The sequence below is a fragment of the Pterocles gutturalis genome, unplaced genomic scaffold, assembly GCF_000699245.1.
Source record: "Pterocles gutturalis isolate BGI_N339 unplaced genomic scaffold, ASM69924v1 scaffold39884, whole genome shotgun sequence".
Lineage (NCBI taxonomy): Eukaryota > Metazoa > Chordata > Aves > Pterocliformes > Pteroclidae > Pterocles > Pterocles gutturalis.
This window is the reverse complement of record NW_010134662.1, coordinates 1-23,247: the sequence shown is the minus strand read 5'-3', so window position 1 is coordinate 23,247 and position 23,247 is coordinate 1. Positions and strand designations below refer to the sequence as shown.

Genomic DNA, 23,247 nt, shown 5'->3' with positions numbered 1-23,247 from the left:
ATGTCTCACTGTCTCCTAGCAGAGGTAATTTTGGGTAAGGTGACTCTGTACCCAGTTATGCAGCTGGCTTCAGTGGGAAGCAGCCAGTATCCCTGATGCAAAGCTGCACAAAATGTCCTCAGGTTAAATTAAACGGGGCAGATAGCAACTGCATGGCAAAGCAGAAGCCAGCTCAGCCACTCTACCAGTAAGGGTTTGCTAAAGCAAGAGTGCGATGACCAGAGCAAATGCTGGCGCTCTGGTGACTCAGTGGTTCTTGGCAATAAACTCACCAAATGGAAGAAAAATACAAATCTTTTCATTTCTGAAGCAAATGATAAGGCATTGCTCTCAGCAATTTCTCACATAAACCCCTTCTTGTGCGCTGTTCAATTTACAGAATATTGAAGATTACTCAGAATATGATTCAAATAGAGCATATATACACTTACAAACTGTCCGGAGTTCATTTTCATGCCACATGCTCCGCAACAGAAAATAGCTTCCACCTCATACTGAAAAGAAATTATCTGAGTGTGCACAACTGCCAGGCAAGGTCTGATGGCAGGGAGGGGACTAGGTGGTGTGGAAGGTGCAGCTAGACAAGGGGGGGGTTGTGGTTATTCTTTACTAGAAAGCACAAGACGGTTTTCTAATTCCAAGCGTAAGGAGTTTACACCCCAAAGGATATTTCTACCTCGTATTCTGTATTCTCTGATTGCTATTGGGTATTTTGCATTTTGTGAATGGAAGAGAAAAAAAAACGGCAAGAAGGAAATTGAGGAGAAAAAGATCTGACTAATATACTGCGATGCACATTTGAAAGCACCTACCCCCCATACCCTCCTCCCCCTGCCTCCGGGCTGCCTTTATCACGCCCCAGCTCCTCAGATGGGAAACAGGCAAATGGAGCATCAGCATCGGCATCGCTGCCCCAGCATCGCTGCCCCGGCGCTTCCCGGGCACTGCAGGTTACCCAGCGGAAAGCCCAGGAAAGGCAGCGTGTTCCATCCCGTAACCAGAAAGCCTGTTACCAGGGAAAAGGATTTTATCCATCTCCAAACTGAAGGACAGCTCAGCCAGCACCCAGCACTCACGCCAAACCCTGCCCCGGCTGCTTCTAGGCTGCACGCCGGCCGTGCTCCCAGCGCTGGGGCTTGAGGAGCAAACCCAGCGCCACGCCAACATCCACAGGCACCGCACAACGTGCAGGGCACTGGCACACTCTCCCATACCAAACTGAGGGGAGACATGGGGCTTTCAGTGGCAGGGCTGGAACAGGTGACGTAAATCAGGTTACTTTGCTGCCATGTGTAGCAAAATATTGCAGAATTAAGTTTTGCCTAAGCTTCCAAAAGCCATCCTGCAGCATTCCCACCAGTGCTCCTGAGATTTCAGGACTGTAAATTGGGTGTGGATGAGCTACCCAGCTGTAAGAAACCTGACAGAGCTGAGGCTGGAGCTGGAAAGAGATGGGTCCTTATTTAAAGGTGGTTCCATAGTTATACACACAGACAGTATGGGGTATTTTCCTTCACACTTTCCAGACTGTCTGAAAAGCCCCCCACCCCCAACACCCATTTGCGGTGGGAAACCTGGATATGCAGAAGACACAAGAGGGTTGTCTCCCTTTCTGGTTATAGTGGGGGAAAAATAAAGATCCCACCAATTACTTGTTAGATGAATACCTGCCTCTTGCTGGACCAGGTCCATTTACGTGCCTTTGATTTACTCACTGTCACAGACCTGCCTCTCCCACCCTGTTGTGTAAGGATTTTCACTTTCTGAGGTGTTGCGGATCACCCCAGCTAGAGTTTTACGGGAACAGAACAGCCTGGAGGAAAGCCTGTACACACAGGCATGTTTGCAGCCATCCGAACGTATCCCCAGCACACACCTTGCATCAGCTTTCATCACTCAGCAGTTGCTAGCATGTTCCCTTTCTCGGCTTCCACAGGGATGAAAATCCTCTCCGCCAGCTCTTACACCATGCTGCACCTTTGTGCTTTTCTGGCCCTCCCCTCTTCACCTTGGTGTCTGCAATGACCGTGACTTTACTGGGTACTGGCATCTTCACAGAGCTAAGAAGCAACTTCCCCATCATGACAGTCATCAAACGATATCTGCTTGTGAAATTAAATAAACTTCCAAAGTCCTTAAACACTGGGGGGAAAAAAAAAAAAAAAATCACTGTGGTGTTCCATTTGCCTATAAAGGTGCTTGTATTCAGTTGAGATCTGATCCCGCACGGTGCAACGCGAATGGGGATTAAAGGCAGTCAGACACGGCAGAAACAGTCCTTTAATGAATCGTGAGTAACCAGTTCCTCCAAGTAGTGTCAGCTCCTCGTTGCTGGGTTACTGCGCTGCATGCTTGACAGGATTTTCAGAGTGTAATAGACAAGGAAACACCACCAACATTTAATCAGTCAGGATATACAATTACAAGGCAATTTGAAGATCCGCATTTGTCTCAGTTTTCAAATCCAGGATTCACCTCCGCCAAGTGAACTGCCAGCTCTGTTCACATCGAGACTTTTAACCACACCTCCCAGTTCTGTCTAGAGCACTTTAGATTCTGATCAGTGTGAATTTAAAGCAAGAAGAACAAACGCTCCAAACCAGCGCTGCACATTTGCAGTACCAAGGCAGGCAGTGTCAGTGGTCTGCGGCACACAGGAATTATCAAAATGTGCAGAAATGCCAGATGTCACAGGGTGAGACAGTATATCAAAGCCTATATATATTCAAAATTATTTTTCCAGCATACATTTGTGATTCATAAAACGTGGAACTATAATGAATTTCAAATGCCACATAAATGTTCAGATACAAGATTTTCTCTGTGCCTTCATAATGCTTTAACAATACATGCCTGGGTTGCATAAAGCTGGCATTTAACTCACAAAGGTGTAACTAAAACCCCAGTCTTTTAACCAGAATTACTGAATAAAAAGTAATGATTGCATTTTCAACCTTTTTCAAGTGAGAATTTATCTTCCTGCAGTGCACGCACAGGTCCTGTAAAAGGCTGCAACGTGTTAGAACTGTTTTAGGAAGGATGAAAGAGCAGGTAACTTTTTCTCTGAAGAATTTTCATAGGGAATACTAAAAGCTTTTGAACAAGGAATCCCTCTGGGGTGATAACCTTCATCTGACAAGTGCCTATGTGAAGGAAATTTAAAAAAAAAAAAAAAAAAGAAAAAAAAAAAAGTGCCTGTTTCCCAACCTTTTCCACCAGACACAGACGACATTTGTCAGCAGGCAGACCTGGGCTCATGCAGCATTGCTCCTGGGGTGAGTGTAGCTCAAGAGTCTCTTCCCAAACCTCTTCTGTGACTCCATCATGCGCACGTGTCCATGCAGCTCCAACCCCTGCCCCCGACAGACCAGTAATTTCCAGTCCAGCTACAGTTTGGAAGATAAACCTCTTGTTATGACTAACTCATCCTCCCCTCCCTTTCCCAGATCACAGCATTTGAATAACTGTCTTAACCAAGACAGGAAAACAGTTCAGGATAAAGCAGTTTAAGGGTTTTGTCCTATAAGACACTGAACATCAAGCCTCATTGTTTTCATGTGCAAATAGATACTTCTAAGCCACCTCTCTTGTGTAATCTGCAGGTGCCATGGATTTATTTTAAAACACACTGTGAACTAGGAAATATTAAGAAGGTTGGGAGAAACACTACGTTTTTAAGATTAGACCTTAAGTTCAACCAGAACTAGTGAAAACTTGAACGGATGCAATAATTCTTGAGCAGGTTTATATTTTCCTATGTTGCTTTTGTGCTTCCTCTTCTTGGAGATGCATCATACATTTTTGCAACAAGTCGTCCCAGGGACAGGTTCTTGGAAAGGCATATACACAAACATTGCTTAGGACATGAGAAATACAATCAGCTTTTGTAGTGCATTTATAAAAACTCATTGGAACATTAACTATAACATTGCAAAAGCATAGTATAATCATGACCAGTGTTCTAATATTTGTTAATGAGAATTTTGGTTTACAAATAGATCTCCTACACACTGTGGTCATATGATCTGAATTACATTGTATAAGTTATTTATATTTTAGGTCTGCTACTAACTACTACAGTTGTAACTGAACATGCTATGGATGGACAATAAAGCGCACAACTTGGACAAGTACAGAAACATGACCCAAACTTCAAAACCACAGAAAAATCCGTCATAACAGGTGGGCAAAAACTTCATTATGTATTAAGCACTGAGCAGCGTTAAATCCAAGCATATGGTGGAAGAATCCATGCACAAAAGTACAAGAACCATGTAAGCTAAGGGACTGAAAAGACAGCACAGGGACGAGGTGTGAGATGGGCTGACATGTTTAGAATTAAACTCCACACAAACAGAGGCATTAATGAAACAAACCCAAACGATTACTTACAAAATGGTTGTGGGTTTTTTATTTCCACGTGTATGTGTCTAATGAACATAAAATCTCCACTCTTCATTTTTGCCAAAACAGAACAAAGGACAGTGCTTAAACCATTCTCTCTGAAATCTTGTTTGGTTATGGAATACGCAAGTGTTTCAGTATTTCTCTCAGCACTTTATCATCTCTCTTGTAGATAGGATAATGTTAACCAGAAGCTCTACAAAGGTAACAAATGTAGAGTCTGCCTTCACTGTCAGAAACACTTATGAAAAATATTACTGAGAAGAAAATTTCAAGAGCACTTTAATATACAGAATGAGTGGCATTGATGTATGGGACTTATTTTAAAGAGACAGCCTTTATTTAAAGTACTTTGTTTTGTAGATCTTATAAAGTAAACAATACTTTTTCACAAATATATTAAAACTGTTTAAATTTAAAAGGCAATTCCACTTGCTGATGGATGTTTTTGAAGACCAAAAAACATGTAACAGAAACAGGCAGCTCAACTAAAAGTAGATTTTAAACATTCTGTTTTGTCATTCCATCTCCTTTAAAAAAGAAACAAACAAACAAAGACATTTTTCACCCAGACTTCCTTTACAGCAATAAGGCAACTCCAGGAGATCGGAATGAGCTCCTTGGAGATTACAGATACTGTAACTGGCTGCTCCTCATGCTTTATAACACCCAAAGGTGCAGCTATCCATTAATCACAATCACATTTGTGCATTAAAATATAAAACTTAAATTACAGATTTTAAAAATATTACTAATAGACTTCCCTATCATAAAATGTTTTACATTTACAGTACTTGAACTATTTCAGTTCTGGGTTGATGAGGTTTAAGCAATTTACCACTGCAAGAGTTAGACTCTGGAGCTCACAAACAGCACAACCCAACCAGGGGCAGCAATAGTCGGTAGAGTCATAGTGCAAATCAAAATAAGGAGTGCAGAACAGCACTAGTTGTTTACTTTTCTAAAATATAAATGAACAAGACAAGATCTTATATGGTACATGCAATAAATTATAGTAAGCATATGACAACGGGGCTGGGGCGTTCTACAATTTTAGCTGGTGTACCAGAGTTGAAGCCTGTGAAAGATAGGACTCGGTAAACAAAACATTTCAAAGCTCTGTTGTCATAGCACTTGAACTATGCTTTCATGCTTTGTACTTCTGCTTCCCCGTCTCACTGATCACACAGATATGCTGAAACAAAATAAAATAAAAAGCTCCTGTTAGAAAAGTACTGTAAGAGGCTGATGTTTTACATATGTATTCAATAATGCAGTTCTGAAAAAAATACAGGCATGCTATACACATTTCAGCATGAAAGGATCTTGTGATACTGTCTATGCAGAACAACTTAAGCCTTTTTTTTTTTTTCTATAAATCTCCACATTGCCTTCTTTCTCCTTCTTCCCATCCACTGCCTGATATAAGGTTGGTGAGACTCAGATGAAGAAGTAATGACTTAGAATAAAAAGTGAACCCCTTTTAACTTCCAAAGTCTTTCTTTTCTAATTGTTATATAACTAAGCAAATGCATCTGGTAAGATAAGAAACTTCACATAAACTTCACATAATTTCAAAGTTCACAGAAGATGTGTAGCCTCCATTGTCCATGTGGCAAAGTAAATTTTAGTTTCATAAGAGCTCCAAAAACACTCTGCTGCTGCTCTAGGGTTTGCTCTTATCATTGCATCACCAGCGGAAGAGATTTGCACATGAGGCATGATTTACCATGGAGGGAAAGTGATGTGAGGAGACTTCCCTTCCTTCCTCCTCCCTAGTTTTAAATGGACAAAAACATACGGGAAAAATTACTTACGTTCAAATCTCTAAAGTATTCATTGTAATCTAGGGCGTATCCCACAACAAATTTGTCTGGCACTTCAAATCCAACAACTGAAAAAGACCATAAGTCACCAGTATGTTAAAAGAACTTCCTAGAGTTCACTAGAGTTTTTTACAGAGGCAATCTGGAATTTTATAGATAGGTAAGAATCCAAACTCATTTTATTTCTTCCACTCAAGTACCCTCAGATTAATATTTGAGCTATCTTAAAATTTTAACTTACTTTGTTGACTTAATTTATCAACTAAAGCAGAATTAACTAGATGCATTTACTGGTTCCCACGCAGCAGCACGGTGCTAGCATGCAGTCTGCAAGAAACGAATGGAAGCACTTAAATCTACAGACCGGGTATTATTATCAGAATGTAAAATTCCTTGAAAAAATTCCCTGCAACTTTGTAAATACATACAAAAAGAGCCAACACTTCCCAGATGATTGATGTGCCAGTGCAGAAGCAGTGGAACTGGTGAGCACAGCACAAGTGACCCTCACAGGATCATTCAAAAGGCAGCACCTCTGGGAGCTGGACCCGCACCTCGGGTGGGGCTGCAGGGAGGGTACCCAAGGGCATAACCAGTAGGCGGGTTCAGCCCTCAGCTCCTTTGAAACTATGGGTGTGCAAGTCCAATAAGACTTTCCATGAAGGGCTGGGAGAATGAGCATGGAATAATGTGAATATCAGAACCACAGTTACTGCAGGGAAACAATCCTTCGCCTTCAAGTAACCGCCCAGACGGACTCCGCTCTTGCGAGTTGCAGGCCGTGACCCGATACGTAGGAATACAGCGGGATAGCTCTGCTAAAGCATGTCTGAGTCCTGATCCCTTGGTATAGAGAACATGAAGAGCAAAGGGCCCTCTGTTCTTTAGGAAGTGACTCGCAGGTTTCAGAAATGGGTGGTGGGGTTTGTTGAGTTGTATTGGTTGTGCCTTCTCCCAGAGAAGCTGCCTAAAAACAGTTCATCAGCACACATTATCTAAACAGCTCTAGCAGGACAGCTTGTGGGTGGTCACACAGGATCAGTCTAACCTGTCCACACACCCTACAAAATGACCAAAAATATGAAATCATATAAAATATAAAGTCATATGAAATTTCCAAATGGCTTTCTCCCCTCATGTTAAAATGAAAGACTCCTGAGCACAGGAAAGCTACATGGTTTTCCTCTCCCTGGCTATAATAAGGGTCTGTAAGGAAACCAGGGAGATAAATTGTACAAGTCAAAGGAAAGGCTGTGTGCACTTTTGGAAAAACCAAGGCAATGTTTTGTGTCTACCTGGCCTCACAATACAGGGATAAAACAGAGGCCTGGCCACTACTGCCTTGTTGTCTCTTCTTTCAGAGCTCACGTGTCCTGCACTGAGCAGGCTGTCTCTGTGGACAGATGGCAAAACAAGTCATCTGCTGCAACCACCAAAAGGCAGACCAGTAACCCAGCTAAGCCTGTAATGAGATCTCAGGAATGAGGGGCATCCTTGACTCAGGAAACGTCTCAATTAAGCTTTAAGGCATTGAAAAACTCCAGTTCCAGTATATTGTACAGTCTTGGAAAGGAGGAGGAAAAGGATGCGACTCTGCTGCTAAATTCACTCCGCTTCCATAGCAAAAGTGCGTGGTTCCAGATTAACAGGAATTCAGCCTCTGGAACAGCGTCAAAACACAAGAGCCCTTCCCAAGGCTGGAGGAGCTGTCACTCTGGTGCCACTGTCTGCTCTGGATGCTATTCTTTTTTCTATGCTCTTGGGACAGACAGAAGAAGACAAGAAGTGAGTAATTCAGATGCCTAGACATAACCGAGTTTGTGCCAATTTAGGCATCTTATCACTGTCAACTTTTATCAGACCTGCTACCCCGTGTGGTCCTCCTACATTCCTGGGGATGTCCAAACAGCATGAGGTGACTAGGTTTAGACACTTAAATCACTCCCAAGAGTGTCAAAGGTGAATCCAGCAGATCCTGCTGACCAAAGCATTTGACTAAATGCAAGGTGGGAGAACTTGCACACTAAAAGGGTGTAACATGGCCCAAAATATCTAAGTTGAATGTAGAATGTTACAAAAAGTTAGGAAAAAAGGAACAGATCAAATCCAGGTTAACACTGTCAAAACACATTTTGAATATTTAAATTCCTTAAATTCTCTAAATAAGAAAAAAAAAGCAAGAATCATTAGTGAAAACATCCTGAGACCTTGACTAAAAGGTACACAACACATTCACATACTTTTCAAAATTCGTAACAGCTGTCAAAAAGTCACTTACAGTCTGGCCGATATCCCACACTTCGAGGAGTTCTTTTTACCAACAAACTGTCAAATAAAAACAATGTAAAACTGAAACAGGGAAAAGCATCGGGTACAAATACATGAGACTGTTTTGATGACAGACAAGCTGAATTTGGGCTAAATGTGCATAACTGAAAGCATAACTACACATACTTTAAACTATTATTTTATTTGCAGATGTAGCTTATCATAACGACAAAATAAAAACTTCATAGAATAATGAATGGTTCACAGCCTAAAGAAAAACCAACAGGTCTGCTAGGAGATACTGATCTGGATGGATTTTCATTGTGAAAAGTGACTTAATGGGGTTTTAGGTGTGTTAGGAACTTCAGGTACAATTTAGCTTATAAATAAAGTGGCAACAACTTGGGAACTGGCCAGACCAACTGAGCTCTTTTCAAAAGCATTAGCATTATGAAGCAAAAGTTTAGCTGCTTAAATGCAACCTCAATTGCACTCGGCAACAAGTCCTCGACTGTTTTTCACTGGCAGTACTAATTACCCCCATAATGAAAATGTAATTGGTTCTGATGATCAGGTGATACAAACCAGCTCCACTTTGCCAAAATTAATAGTCATAGGTGCAAAAAGCATGGAGATACAGGGGTGCTGTAGTAGAGAGAAATGCCCTGCTAGTTTAATTTGATTCGCTCATTATTCAGTTGAACACTTCTGCCTCTCAGAAGACAACCTCACAGGCCTGACATTTGTCTGTCTTTGAGATACAGAGACTGTAGGAGGAAAAGAAAAGGTGATCGATGGCTGAATGTAAAGACAGAGGTCAGCGTAACTCCATGGATTAAGCACAGACCTCCTTCCCTCCTGGATCACCTCTGAACGTGGGCCTTCATTTGTCAGAATCAGTTTCAATTTTAGACAGTTACGGAAACTTCTAGCTGTGAGACTTAATTTTTGAGAATTTGTGTAGGATTTGACTAAAGAAACCCCAAAATCATATAAGCATTAATTCACATGTCCTTGATACAACTGCTTAATTGTCAAAGAAAATTAAAAAAAAAAAAAGGAAGAGAGAGAAGAGAGGCAAGTGACATAACTAAGAACATTACACTTAGACTATCTAGAATGATCACGTTTACCTGATCAGGTCCTCAGCAGACCCAAATTACTACAAAAAGTTTAAACAATAGGAAACTGGACTTTGCTCATGCTATATTGTATTCACAATGTACACTGCAGTGTTAGGGCCCTATTCAGTGACAAATATTGAAAATTTGGCGCACTTAATCCAGCCAGGGAAGAACAACCTCACCTTCAGCAGGTCACCTCCAGATTATCAGCAAGAAGAGCTGTTCTCATACGTCTAACAACTGCTTTGACATTGTTATGGCAACACAACTGATTAGATATTACACACAGCTCTGCGTTATCTCTAATCCCCAGCAATCATCATGTTTTTATTGTAAAATACACAACCACAGCACAGCAGTATAAAAGATGCAATTTAAAAAGCAGGAAGAATGTTGATATTGGTTAATAATATAATATTATCTGCAACATTTCTTGTTAGTTCTAAGTTATTTAATTATAAAATGTTTTGAAACCAATTGAGTAAAGATGTAACTAAGTAGAAAAGCCTGGAAGAGCATATGGCTGGGTGACTCTCACAGAATGACCTCTAAAGCTCAGCTGCACTATGCACACTACACAAACAATAATGTTAGTGTGCAAACGAACTTAATTTTACAGCTAAACAAGGCTAACTAAAAAAAGGTCTCCATCGCACAGGTACACCACTGCAGTATACTGAAGTTGCAGATAGCACAAGCAGAAAGAAACATGTTTGGATAGATACTACATATACACAAGTGATGACCACTGATTTATTTATCCCCATCTCTAGTCAAAGTCTACATTTATGAACTAAACTTGTGTTGAAAATACCTCTACCAGCCTGAGAGGATATTTTTTTTAAGCCCAAAAACCTAAGTTGGACTTCAGTGGTAAAACTCCACAAACCTTACCATAACATGACAAGGCAAGACATGTACCAGGCATGCACAAGCTATCCCCTTCTGAAGCACTGAAATTCTTCAAACAATGAGATGGGAAAGAATAGTGTTTCTGCCAGCCTTAACGAACGTACGTTCTCGTAGCAAGCAGAAGTGCTTTTGGACTTTAATACTAAATTTTACCAGATCACATCATACATGACTCCTATGACTCCTGCAGAAATGTTCCCTCCCCTTTCTATGTATTTGTCTGTTTGTTTTACACTATGTATCACTCTTAAAGTTAAATACAGCACAAATAATCATCATTAAAAATTTACCTGGCTACTTTCACCATCTTTGGATTGTACTGCTTAAGTAGAGACAGCAATGTTTTCATTGTTTTACCAGTGTCAATTATATCCTGAAAATAAAAATCTCATGTAAGAAAGAATATTAAACATGTCAGAATAGCCTTTTCAAGTTTCTAACAGAAATTGCTCATCCGCAACAGCATGAAAATATGCCAAAATACTGCTTGTAATCATATAGCAACATGTAACACCATGATGTGCTTACACAACTGTTTTAAGTAAAGTGATCACACACATTAACAACAGTTCTTAACTGTTGTGGGTACCTATGACTTTGAAAGTAGTTACTGCACTATGACCTTCTTGACTCCTTTCGGAGATTTAATGGCTTGTGCTCCTTGCAGCTATTAGACAAACGTTTAATTAAAATATGGTAAGAGTAACATTAGTCTTGTTGTTGAGCTCAGTTACAGAGACAGATGCATAAAACTGAAAGAAAAGATGGGAAAATAGAACAATCCATTATTTCAATTAAAGTAAAAGGAGTGTAATTCACATTACAGATCCAACAAACAGCTGAAGAAATCACACTGGGAATATATGGGTGCAGTTCTAAAGCCTACACTCAGACTAAAATGTATTTTGACACACTATTTTAATCCCATCCACCACACATCTAAGCAGATGGTTTACAACGGAAGCATCAGAAATGGACTCCTCATTTGGACTGAAATAATCACACAATCTTCGGAGGGACAATCCTGACCCTGCCTGAAATCAGCTCTATTTGAAGTGAAGGAAGTAGATAACACAATTCTGGTTTCAGCTTATTTTCCCATGACTCCAAATTAAAACAAAAATCAAAGAAAAAACTCAGAGCACCCATCAGCTATATAATCGTTAACACTTAATGGTTTTAATCATGGTTATAAACTCAAGAGAAGTTAAAGACATACAGATACATAGACAAAAATAAAAGTTGGCAAATAAACAGAAGTAGCTAGTTCCATACTCTAAAATAAAACTAGAACCTATTACTGATTTTTTATTGTGCGATTAGCTGTTTATGGGAGATTAATTTCCATTTTGTTCAGATTTTTTTGCACATTAAAGGGATGCTGTGTAGAAAAGCCTAGTGCTCTGCTGCACAAGATGCTAAACCTAGAATAAATATGCACTTTTATTGTTTGACAGCTAAAACGGTGATCAGTAAAAGGGTTCATGTTTGACAGTGTGTAAGACCAGTCACTAGAGAGACAATTCACTGAACAAATGAGAAACTAACCTAGTTAGCTGTCTGGGACTTTAAAGACATACATTCATCTGAAAGGGAGCAGATATATAATTAAACACATCTGCCTATCTGAAGCAAAATATACTTCAAAGGACACCACTGGTCACACAGATGACTGCTGTATACAGACTATTTCGATAGGAGTTTTGGAACTGAATGTGCTTCTTGTGGAATAGTATAATCTTCTCAAAAAAAAACCAAACCCCACCAACAAAACAACAACAAAAAACATGCATAAAAAACACATTTTATAACAGACAACACATCCTTCCCTCTGGCTGCTGAAACAGTTGCCGTAGCTGTTTCTTTGCTTACAAACAGCCGTTTCCATTATTTGGAGCCTTAAGACATTACTAGACTGCATGTCCATTCTTCCTGTCTACTGCTGCTGCTTCCCTATCCTGAAACTGGCGATCTTACACAAGAACATCCTTCGTCAAAGCTATACTTACTGAACATAACCAACACTGTCCATCAAGAAAGAGATATGAAAGCAAGAATTAAGCAATAGTACCTACCAAGAAAACAACCTGAGGTGTACTGTCTCTGGTATCATCCAAAGAACCATGACAAGACAGAGGAATGGGAATTTAGCAATTGCAAAATACTCATTAACAATTAGTGTTCTCTATGTTGCTATTCTCTAAACAAATTTCACACAGCGACATTGGGCTCAGATCTGTTTTTCACATATTTTAGGATATTCCTACTAGGAATCTTTCTACTTCTGCAGTTTAATTTCTTAGCTTGCTGTTATAAACCCAGAACAACAACATGCTTAATATCACTTTGTTCAGGCCACTTTCTAAAATTTAAAAAAAAAAAAAAAAAAAAAAAAAGATATTTTAGAATTCACAGAATCCCAGAAAACTGAAAGCAAAAGCAAACAATTTTACGTGGATATCTTCCTTGTCAAATTTGACAGCTGAATGCAATTTGAGAATTCAACACGCAGATAATTTCAAATCAGAGCTCACTAGCAAAATTCAGACTTCAAATTAGAACCTGGAAGCTTTGAAACCAGAAACTGTAGATTTTCTGGCTTAAGAACAAGTTCTGTTAGAACTCTTTTACCAGTCACACATTAGAACTTCAAAGTGAAACATGATACTTACTTCTACAATCAAAACATTCTGGTGAGAAGAAAAAAGAAAGAGAAAAAAAAAAAAAGATCCATTAATATATAGAGAGTATGCCATTTAAAAAAATATTCAAATTTTTATAATTTATTAATTTTCATTGCAGTTAAATATTTTTATCACCATTTATGTATGTTTACACATGTAACAGTGAATTCTATGTACTTAATGTTTCTGATGCTCTAATATCAATTAGCTGGCAATGAGATTCTCCTCAATGTCTCACACTGAGTACAAAGTGGTCTTTAAATTATTTAGACTTTGTTGTGATCTCTTTTGCATATATCTAGAATTCTCACAGTCTACACAATTTTTTTTCTGGTAACACAAAGAATGTCATACTAGAGAGACCCGTACAACTCTGTTGTACCTACTTCCTTCATACTGAACAGTGACACACATGCCTTAAAGATCACATGCATGAAAAGAGAAGGGGAAAGTAATGTGTTCTGACAGAGCAGGAGGCACTGATGCTTTAACCCCAGACATCTGGCTCAATGATCTCCAGAGAGTCACTGGAGAAAAGCAGATTCCCAGTTTACATTCTCCTATTTCCTTTTCTCATCACTGCCTGATGATAATGGGAACCTCCACTCCTAACCTGGGCTGCACGTTACATGTCTCGACAGTATGAATTCCCATCACTGCCTCAGTGAAACACCAATCCAGCAAATAAATAACACTGCGCTCTCTTTTAAAGATAGGTTGTAGACCACAACCCACAAAAGATTATTCTTTTCAAGCACTGCAGAAGAACAAATCTCCTAGAACTTGCTGATACTGCAGACAGTGGACAGGCTTTTTTATGTTAAGTTCAGACTAAATTGATGGCTTTGGTGATGCTTATCCACTCTCCTAGTACACAGTGGCGAACACTTAAATGAAACTCTTCCGTATTCTTTTTTTTAAACTCTATAATCTTCACACACTAAAAGAACAGCCTTAAAACCACAAAGGTATGGGGGTTCTTTAGTGACTTTGTTTGTTTGTAAAAATAAAAAGAGCCATACCTTTCCTGTCAAGGTTGAGAGGTCATCCCCACCAATGACTTTTATATCTCCAGTTGACTGATCATTCTAACAAGAAAGAGAAGGGTGAGCATTAGCATTACCAGAATTACAGTAATTTTTCTTCCAGTAAATACCAAAACTGCAAAGTACATAACCAGTGAACGTTAATGCTTTCAGAAACACAGCACCATCAGCATTTCTCTATTAACTAAGAAATCACAAGCCATCAAATTCAAAGCTAGTATTTCAGATTAAAGACTGACAAAAGATCGGCATAAACACAGGCGACATCTCTGTGACCATTATATATACATAGTTATCTAAAAATGTACCATTTGCTATGCATTCCCTACAGATACAGAAATAAGACAAAAAGTACTTCAGTTTCCAAATTGCATGCTGCTATATAGCTGATAATTTACATTTTAAACTTTAATCCTTTAGAAAGCCTTACTCTTTGAATAATAAATCATAAGAACAAGAATAGCCAGCAAACAAGGCACAGATTAATATTTAGAAATATAAGCTACAAAAATAGCCTAAAAAGCTTATGTTTGTCTAGTTTAACAAATTAAATTATTTCTTGAAGTAATTGAACAGCACCATAGGTACACCATCACAACACAGCATTTTGCTTCAGTAAAACTAAACTGTGATACAAACTTAAATTAACTGTTATATAAGAAAGTTAAACAGCTGCTAGAGTGCTTCACAGACCTCTGCAATTTACCTGAAGTCATTCAACTGACTTTAAACCTCAACAGTGTCTCACAGTTCATATGAGATGTGAAATGCTTATTACTGTACTACTTACAGATGATTCCATTATCCTACAATTTAATAATTTCAGTTGAAGGTTAATATTGCTTATCAAACTTCATTCTTGCAGCTCCTTACCACATCTTCCTTTTAGAAAAATGGTATTATCTTGCTCCTGCACATTAAAGCCCAAGCATGCTGCACAACTATGCAGACATGCAGCAAAACAGCAGTTCCTTCCCAAAACCCAGAAATGACACACGCAATAGAGAGGGGACCACAAGGGAACAGAGAGACAGCCACACACAATTTCCTGTTTTTACAGACGCGTGAAGACAGATATTTGTGCTATATGAATTGCAGGCAAAAACTAAATACGTTATCACAAAAAAAGGGAAACAAATTATTTAGAGAGGCACACACCAAGTACACAATAAGGAACAGTGGGATGACAGTAAAGAGAAAATGTATTCAAATCCTTTGGACAGTGATGTCAATGGTCTAGGATAAAGAAGTGCTGACAGCTCTAGGCATACAGAAGTAGATGATAAGACTAAGGAATACTTTTTCTAATAATTCATGTGGATTTTTTTAATGTTGTGTCAAAAGAATCTTAAAGGGAAAGTATCTTTTCAGTTTTACCGCATGAGTTTTAAAGAAGACATTAGTTAGAGTTATGCCACTCTGAAATTACACTGAAGGGCTATGTTTCATTCCTATAAGGAACATTCATTTTTGATAAACAGTCAACTGTTTCGGTGCTTCTGTAACAGTGCAAACAATAACTAAATCGAACAGCATCCACGTCAGTGTGTTGAAAAAATTAAAACAAAACAAAACAAAACAAAAACAAAGATGTCCAAAATGGTTGCTGCTTGACCCAGTAGATAGACACACAGCTACTGAATGCCTGAGATACTGGCTAGTCAACCACAAAAGCGTGATTCAGGTAAGCACAGTATTCATAAAGCTAAAGGACACTTCCTGTGTTTACCCTATCTTAAAATTATCTGAAATGACAGCTTCTTTAAGCTTCCCCTTGTTTATGTTACAGGATTCTCTCTTACCTATTCCTACACTAATAGGGATTTCATCCTTCTTCCATGGAAAGATGTAAAACAACGTAATTCGTTACAAAACAACGATGGAGAAAGATGTTGCAGGTATTTGTTCCATTAGAATTACGTCCATAGATAACAGACTGGTACTCCTCGGTATATGTGTAAGATCAGGTTCCCGATGGTCTGTTTGGCTACTGAGCAACACACTATATTCAAAGAAGAACATCACAAAACTGTAGGTTACTGTAAACCTTTGGATTATGTATATTAAAGTGTAAGGATCAGCAGAGAAAAAAAAAAAATCTAACCTACAGAAACTTTCCTGCTCATTACCACCAGAAAACATACAAATTGCGACACTTTTTAAGCTACCTGCTACCTATGCAGGTATTGAGTTCCTGAGCAACTGAAGGATAAAAAAAAGAGTTAAAAAACTTCTGACACCAGTTGTAACTAGATTTCTATTGGAAAGTACTTTGTTTAATAATTAAGCAATGTTTTAATTATCTTCAGGAGCATTATTTCTGATTTCAGTACTGGTAAGACTTTAATGCTTTGTGGTTTAACACATAAGAGTTTTACTGTTTAGATCTGTTTTCACTGCCTCCCTGTTGTCACTGCTGGAAAACAATAACGCTTTACAAGATTGTAACTCCTGTCTCAAGTGACTCCAAGATAACCTTTTAAAAAGGCATTTTAAGTTCCTTACAGTATTGCTATAAGGCTTGGTTAAATTAGATTGTTCAGAATACTGTCGTGACCAGCCTAACCAGAGTTTACCACGTACTCCACTGAAAATCCCTGTTTTCCAGGGTGACAGTGCAACACATTCATTGTCTTTTGGCTGCCCTTCATGACTACATAAGCAACATTTGCTCATTTCCAAGTTTAAATGCAGGAGACTGGTGAAAAGCCATTCTTCTTGTAGCACAAACAAAATAAACTGTTTTTTCAGAAATAAACTGTCAAGAATACCGAGATCTGGGTCTGTTCACAAACACTTATCTTTCAATTTCTTAATAGCTTGCCAGATCATTAAAATTCATCTGTAAGGACTTGGAAAGCTGGAGTTATGAGCAAAGTTTAATCACAGCTTGATCATGTCAGTATTCTTAGAGACTTATTTTTGGGTGCAGAACAGTATGAACTTTGCATTGCAACACAAAAAAACCCCACATATGCTTGTAAATACTAAATGATTGGTTTGAAATAAGAATAGAACCTCAATTACATCAATTTCAGAACCATTACATAAGTTCAGCTGCTTTGTTTATGTGAGCAGGATATTTTTAACATCTTTTATCCAATCTGTAAAGGCAGGCAGCACGATCTAGTAATCGCATCCAAGGAGAGTGACAAGAGCGCTAGCTCCACTTTCAACTGTCCAAACCAACCAGTTTGTGATGGTTTTCACATCACTAACAACACAGATCCCTCTCTCTGGTAAAGCACAGATTAAAATTACAGAGCGGATTTAGCATTATAACACTATTAATGATGGAAGACCCAGCCAATCTGTTACATATATGTTCATGTTAGGACAATCTTATCCAGTCTATCAGTTATGCAATCTAAAGGACCTAAGTCTGGATACTAATAACCACCTAAGAGAGTCCATAGAAATGAAATGCTCGTAAATACTGTTGTGGAGGCATCAGGTAACAGGAGCTCCTAACTCATCCAGAACAAGAAAACATTCTTTTATAGACTTGGCTGGCAAAACCTAAAACCCTGAAGCCAACACCTCAAGGAAACCATTCTGCTTAGACAGCTTTCTGTCTAGATTTCTCCACTTTTCTCTTCATCTACTTGTTTTCACTACACAAACAGGCTTTTAATTTCCATAAAACTTATTTTGCTGCTCACTCCCCTATTAATATCAAAGTAGTTCTGTGGAGTAATAAACAAAAGCAGCTGTAGTAAAGAAATGAACCAAAGCATGCCTAACACACCAGTCTGAGCAAAGAAAACATGCATATGATAAGGCTGCCTTGCTTTTTAACAGAGGGTTTTTTTCAGGTGTCACAAGCCATTTCTCCAATAGCTTCTTCCAAGTTAGTCAGACAGTGGAGAGGGTGAAAGACTGTACTCTGTATATGGGTTTTTAAACAAGCCAAGGAAGTTATTGGAAGTGTTCCTTGAAGATGCACAATTTCCTCACCAAAAAACAGTTGGGAGCCATTATTTCCTATTCTTTAACATATTATCCTGTAATAGAGAGACATTCACCTTTCTGCTGTGGCTTTTACGGGCAACATATACGGGCACGCTTTTTTTAGGCCAGCAGCAGGAGCCTGAATCTTTTCAGGGGAGCAGAAGGAAAGGGTGTCAAACAGCTCTCACCCACTGATTTAAACACAGTGCACAAGCACAGAGAGTGCCTTGTGATACACCCAAGGCTGGCACGAACCTTTCTGCCCAGCCTTGCCTTCTCATTAAAGAGCACAGCTAAACTACTGCCTCACGTTTAGCAATCGTGAGCATGGTTTCCAGGTAACCTCTGGCCGGCTGGCCGTGTACATGCCTTGGGCAGCCAGGGCTGTTCGTCCTGCAACAAACTTGACCAAAGCCCCGCACAGTTCTGGGCTTTGTTGCCAGATGTTAACAGATAGCTCAACAGCAATCATGAATTTATGCAGTTCTTCGACAGTCCAAACTAAGTCTGCACATAACTCCATCTCTGGTTTCACAGCTTAATGAAATGAAGGATGAGGCTGAGTTTCCGATTTAGTAATCTCTATTTTTTTCTACTGGAATAGGCACTTGTCTACAAGTGAGATAAGCAGTCTATATTGCTGACTTGAATGCAAAGTTGCTGACACAGAACTAACAGCATAACCTTGCAAAACAATTTATTCAAACACTCTAAACTGAAACAAAAAAATGCAATTACTTCCATGCTACAGATGGTTTTACGTAACAAATCATAAATACCATCCTGAAAACACAAGACTAGGCTGTCGGTAAATCAGGAAGCATACAGTACTAATACATCTGCTTCTTCCTTTGACCTGCACAACATAACCTCGTGCTTCCTTCTACAAAACGTCCATGTTACCTCACGTTACAGAATGCTCAATTTCCCTATGAAGTTAAATCCTTGTGTTCAGAACGAAAATAAATTACTTTCCAAAAACGTAAACCCAAGGCAACCTATGCCCAGTCTTGAAAAGGCAGTGCCGTATTCAGTGGGCACTAATCATAAACCTAGGTTTATAAACCCAGTATTTCTTGAGGAAATACTGGATTTATAAACCAAATACAACTGCTTTTGTTCATGGTTTGGTTCAGCCAAACAGAAGCTGAGATAGGGATCTCTGATACAACCGTTTCTGCAGCTTTTCGAGTCTTCCTATCCAATGAATGATGTCTAAGCCACAAAAAAATCCTAGAATTAAATTTTTGTGATCATAATTGCAGGAGAATCCTCTGTATTACTCTAGAGCCACAGCTTTAGAGATGGGGTAGCAGGCACAGAGGAAATTGTTTAATAAGCAAAGGACACAGAAAGGGTCTCTCTGCTCTGCATAAGGAGACTGCGGAGATACCAAGGTCTAAAAGAAAACAGATTGTATAATAAGGCAGAGAAAGAGTAAATTAGCTTGTGACTCTTAATTAGTTGTTTAATATTAGCACATTCTGGCAGTAACAATCTTAAACCACCTCTGTCAATAATCTGAAGTTTGTCAAATCTATATAAAAATTACACAGTATTGCAGAGATACTTACACAATAACTCTTCAACCTAATGAAGTCAACAGTCATGGGGATTGATTTGTCACTGTTTCTGTTCAGTGCTTTGATGTAGTCTAATAAATCAGCAAAAAATTTATAGCCACCCTTGAGTACACAGAGTGCTACAATGTGGTGTCCTCCCATGCCCTTCATAATTTCTCGTGCCAGTCTCTCCGTCCTATACAAGACCAAGAAAGAGTTAGCTGTCATAGCACATTTCATTTACTTACTCTAGAAGCAGCATTTTATACCTCTTAAAACAGTAGCAAACACATGCATCAAACTTGGAAACACATTTTGCTCAGAAATATTTGCCTGCCACTTCGGTCACTTTTACACGTTATTGGTCAGCAAAGTTTTGCTTCTCAAGGTTAATCTAACAGCAGCACTGCCAAACGCCTTTGTTTTCATACGTCACACTCAGCCAAAGCAAATTTTAACACCCTGAAGCTGCTTCACTGTCAGATATGCGACACGAAGGTGTGTTCTCTCCTTCCAAAGACAGGTTCAGCTTCCATGCAAAGAGCAATGTTAAGCTAACACAACCAAAAAGGCAGTAGCCCTCACTGACTGAGGAGCAAGAACATTCTCAAATTGTAAACTGAAGCGATTATGTTTATCTGCCAAGCCAGAAAATTGTCCTAACTGCAAAATACAATGCCAACAAAGCAGAGCAAGAGAACACTGCACTGTTTTTCTGCAATCATTGTTTCTAAATTTATCTTGTAATTTATTTTAGAAAGCATGGTATGTATTTATGGTGTGCCAGCTGACAGCAGGTTTCTCAGAGAAAGCCTACCATTATAACTTTATCTAAATTACTTAATGACATGTACTTTCTCCATTTTTTCCTCTATATGGACTTCCCATGCAAAGTTTTTACAGTATTTTAAAAAACATTTTCTAGGAATGTTTATTATATCTAATCAAACAGCACCGCACAAAATCTAGATGCATTCCTATTCACAAGATCTCCAGGAAGATCCACCCAGCACCACTCTTAAGATTGTGTGTCTCCAACAACTCCTTCGCTCAATTTGTTGTTCCTTTAAAGGCAATTAGCAACTCTAAAAGTAAAACTAAAGTGTTTTATAGGCTTATGCTCCCACTTCTGATCACACAAGATAAAACTTCCACAGCACATCACAGACTTCAGCAACCACGGAAGTGACGGTTTGATATTTACAGAGGCTAATGTCTTTCCCAGAAGGCAGGAAAAAGTTGGGTATTACTTATCTACCATATGAACATGAGAAAGTCTAAGATGTGATTAATAATTTACTAATATCCTAAGGAAATTCAACAGACTGTAACTGTTTTCATACTGAACTGGCACAACAAATAATGTCTTCTTAATTAGGCTTTGAGAAGGTAAAACATCAAAGAAACACTGGAAAGAAAGTCACAGATTGCCACATACCACAAAATTTCGCATGAGAATTATGACAAATTTCCAAACAATAGCGTAACAGCAAATGTACAACCTCTTAGAAGCCGAACAAGAAAGAGTTAATTAGCATTTGTACTTCTTAGTCTCTAATTAAATGTAATCTATTTAGACAGTCACCAGGCAGCAAAAGTATCACTGGGAGATTGTTTATTCCAGCGTCATGGAATCAGCCGGAGCAGAGTACTGTCTGAAGTCAAACAAACCTGTCCATGATGAGCCCATGAGGAATATAGACTTTTTCCAAATCATCTGCATAATGTTTAGGTATGCAGAACAAGTCCAGGTCGTAACCTTGTTCATCATCGCCAATCTGAAAAGGAAATAAGGTGAGATTTCTACAAAGCCTTAAAGTCTGTGGTGAGAAACTGCAAGTCTTTTGCTTTATTCAGTAAACTATCAAACTATCATTACACTGATCAAGATCACCTTACTTTCCCTCTCTGTAAAAACATTAGTCACGCTGAACACAGTGTGAAGTGTAATCGAACAGAACCTACAGTTCACAGGAGTCGCTTCAAATACCACATGAGCTGTTGTGCAGTACAATGTGGGGAAGAAATTAAGTGCTAAAAACATTCTCCTACATTGGAGAGCAGGAAAATGAAACTGCTACACCTTCAATTAATCTCTTTATTCCATCAAAAAAATAATCAACCAATAATCAATTTTTAACACCTTTTATTAGTACAATGCAAAACCTGCAGTTGCAATTAAGCAAGCAGAGGTTTTGACACGGACATCTTCCAAATCTCCACCACGCCAAATCACAACAAAACACAAGCCAGTTTTCAGGACAAGACAAGACAGCTACATGAGCATGACAAGTTATGCTGCTGTGAAGCAAGCCTTCTTAGACCACCATCAGCAAACCATCGACGTTCAAGATCTTTCAGAATCCGAAACGAAAGCCCTATTTCGGCAACCTGTTCCGCAAGGACAAATTCCCTGTATGAAACAGCCTGCAATATTAGCAAGTGTATATTAATTAGGACAAGGGATTAGCACATGTATACCAATTATACCAAATACTGCTGGGGTTCAGGGCATATTGTTGCAACAGCATTGAGAACAGCCTTCCCTGAGCCTTAACCCTGCTGCAACCTGACAATGACAATGTGTTTTTTAATTACTTCACTCTCTGGGTATGCAGCTGAATACTGTTACATGTAAAATTAAGTAAAGAATTTCAGAGGGAACATCAAAGCTTGCTGCTGACAGTTCACCAGGGCAGGCATTCTAAGGATCCATTTGGGCCACAGCTGTCCTCGCAGGACACAATCTTATTTCAGTGCCCAAGGAAGCACTTACCTGGCCTGTGATCAGCCAACTGTTTACATGGGGTTTTTTGTTGTGTAAACCCTAATGAGTATTTCACACGGGGAACTAAATGAGGATTTCACTCTCCCATCCCAACCAGACCCTATATGACCTACCCATGCCCCCGGCTCAGGCACCGAGTCCTGACCAGGTCCCTGCAATCCAGAGCAGGCGGTTATTTCCAGTAATGAGCCAGGTCCCTCCCAAAGCACAGGGTATTTTCCTGTGGTTCAGACCCATCATTATATCTAGCATGCCTACTAAACCTCCCTTTCTGCATTCGGAAGGGAATGGGCCCTTCCTATAGATTTTATCAGGTTTTTTATTGACTGCGGGTTCCTACAGCCGCAGCCCCGCGGCCGGCTCTGCTCTCCGCCGTCAGACACCGCATGGACTGCTGGAGCACGCGGCGCTGGCTTTAAAAAAAAAAATAGCAAAAACGGATAGGTAAGAGCCTTAGCGGAAACGGCAATGATGCAAAAATATATCCCCCGAATTCTCTGCCTCTAAAAATACCCCCAACCCAACACTTCAGTCCGGCGCCCCCCGCCGCGCCCGCTACCACGCCGCGGAGAGCAACAGGAATAGGAAGTTGTGCCGCCCGGGCTCCGGCTGCTGGAAGTTGCTGCACCTTCATCTCCAAGGCGGCAACTCCGGCTCTCCCCGCCGTCCTCCCGGCTCAACC

General features: G+C 39.4%; 1 protein-coding gene across 1 annotated transcript; it reads right to left on the bottom strand.

Moving 5' to 3' along the window:
- Positions 1-4,722: 4,722 nt before the first annotated feature.
- Positions 4,723-22,717, bottom strand: LOC104467769 (hypoxanthine-guanine phosphoribosyltransferase; the record flags this gene model as incomplete). The annotated part of the gene is made up of 10 exons (XM_010081664.1): positions 4,723-5,599; positions 6,222-6,298; positions 8,509-8,555; positions 10,825-10,907; positions 13,207-13,224; positions 14,241-14,306; positions 19,790-19,973; positions 21,449-21,555; positions 21,954-22,052; positions 22,679-22,717. Coding segments are annotated over 10 exons (768 nt in total), but the record flags the coding sequence as incomplete, so codon positions are not given.
- Between the last annotated feature and the right edge of the window lie 530 nt (positions 22,718-23,247).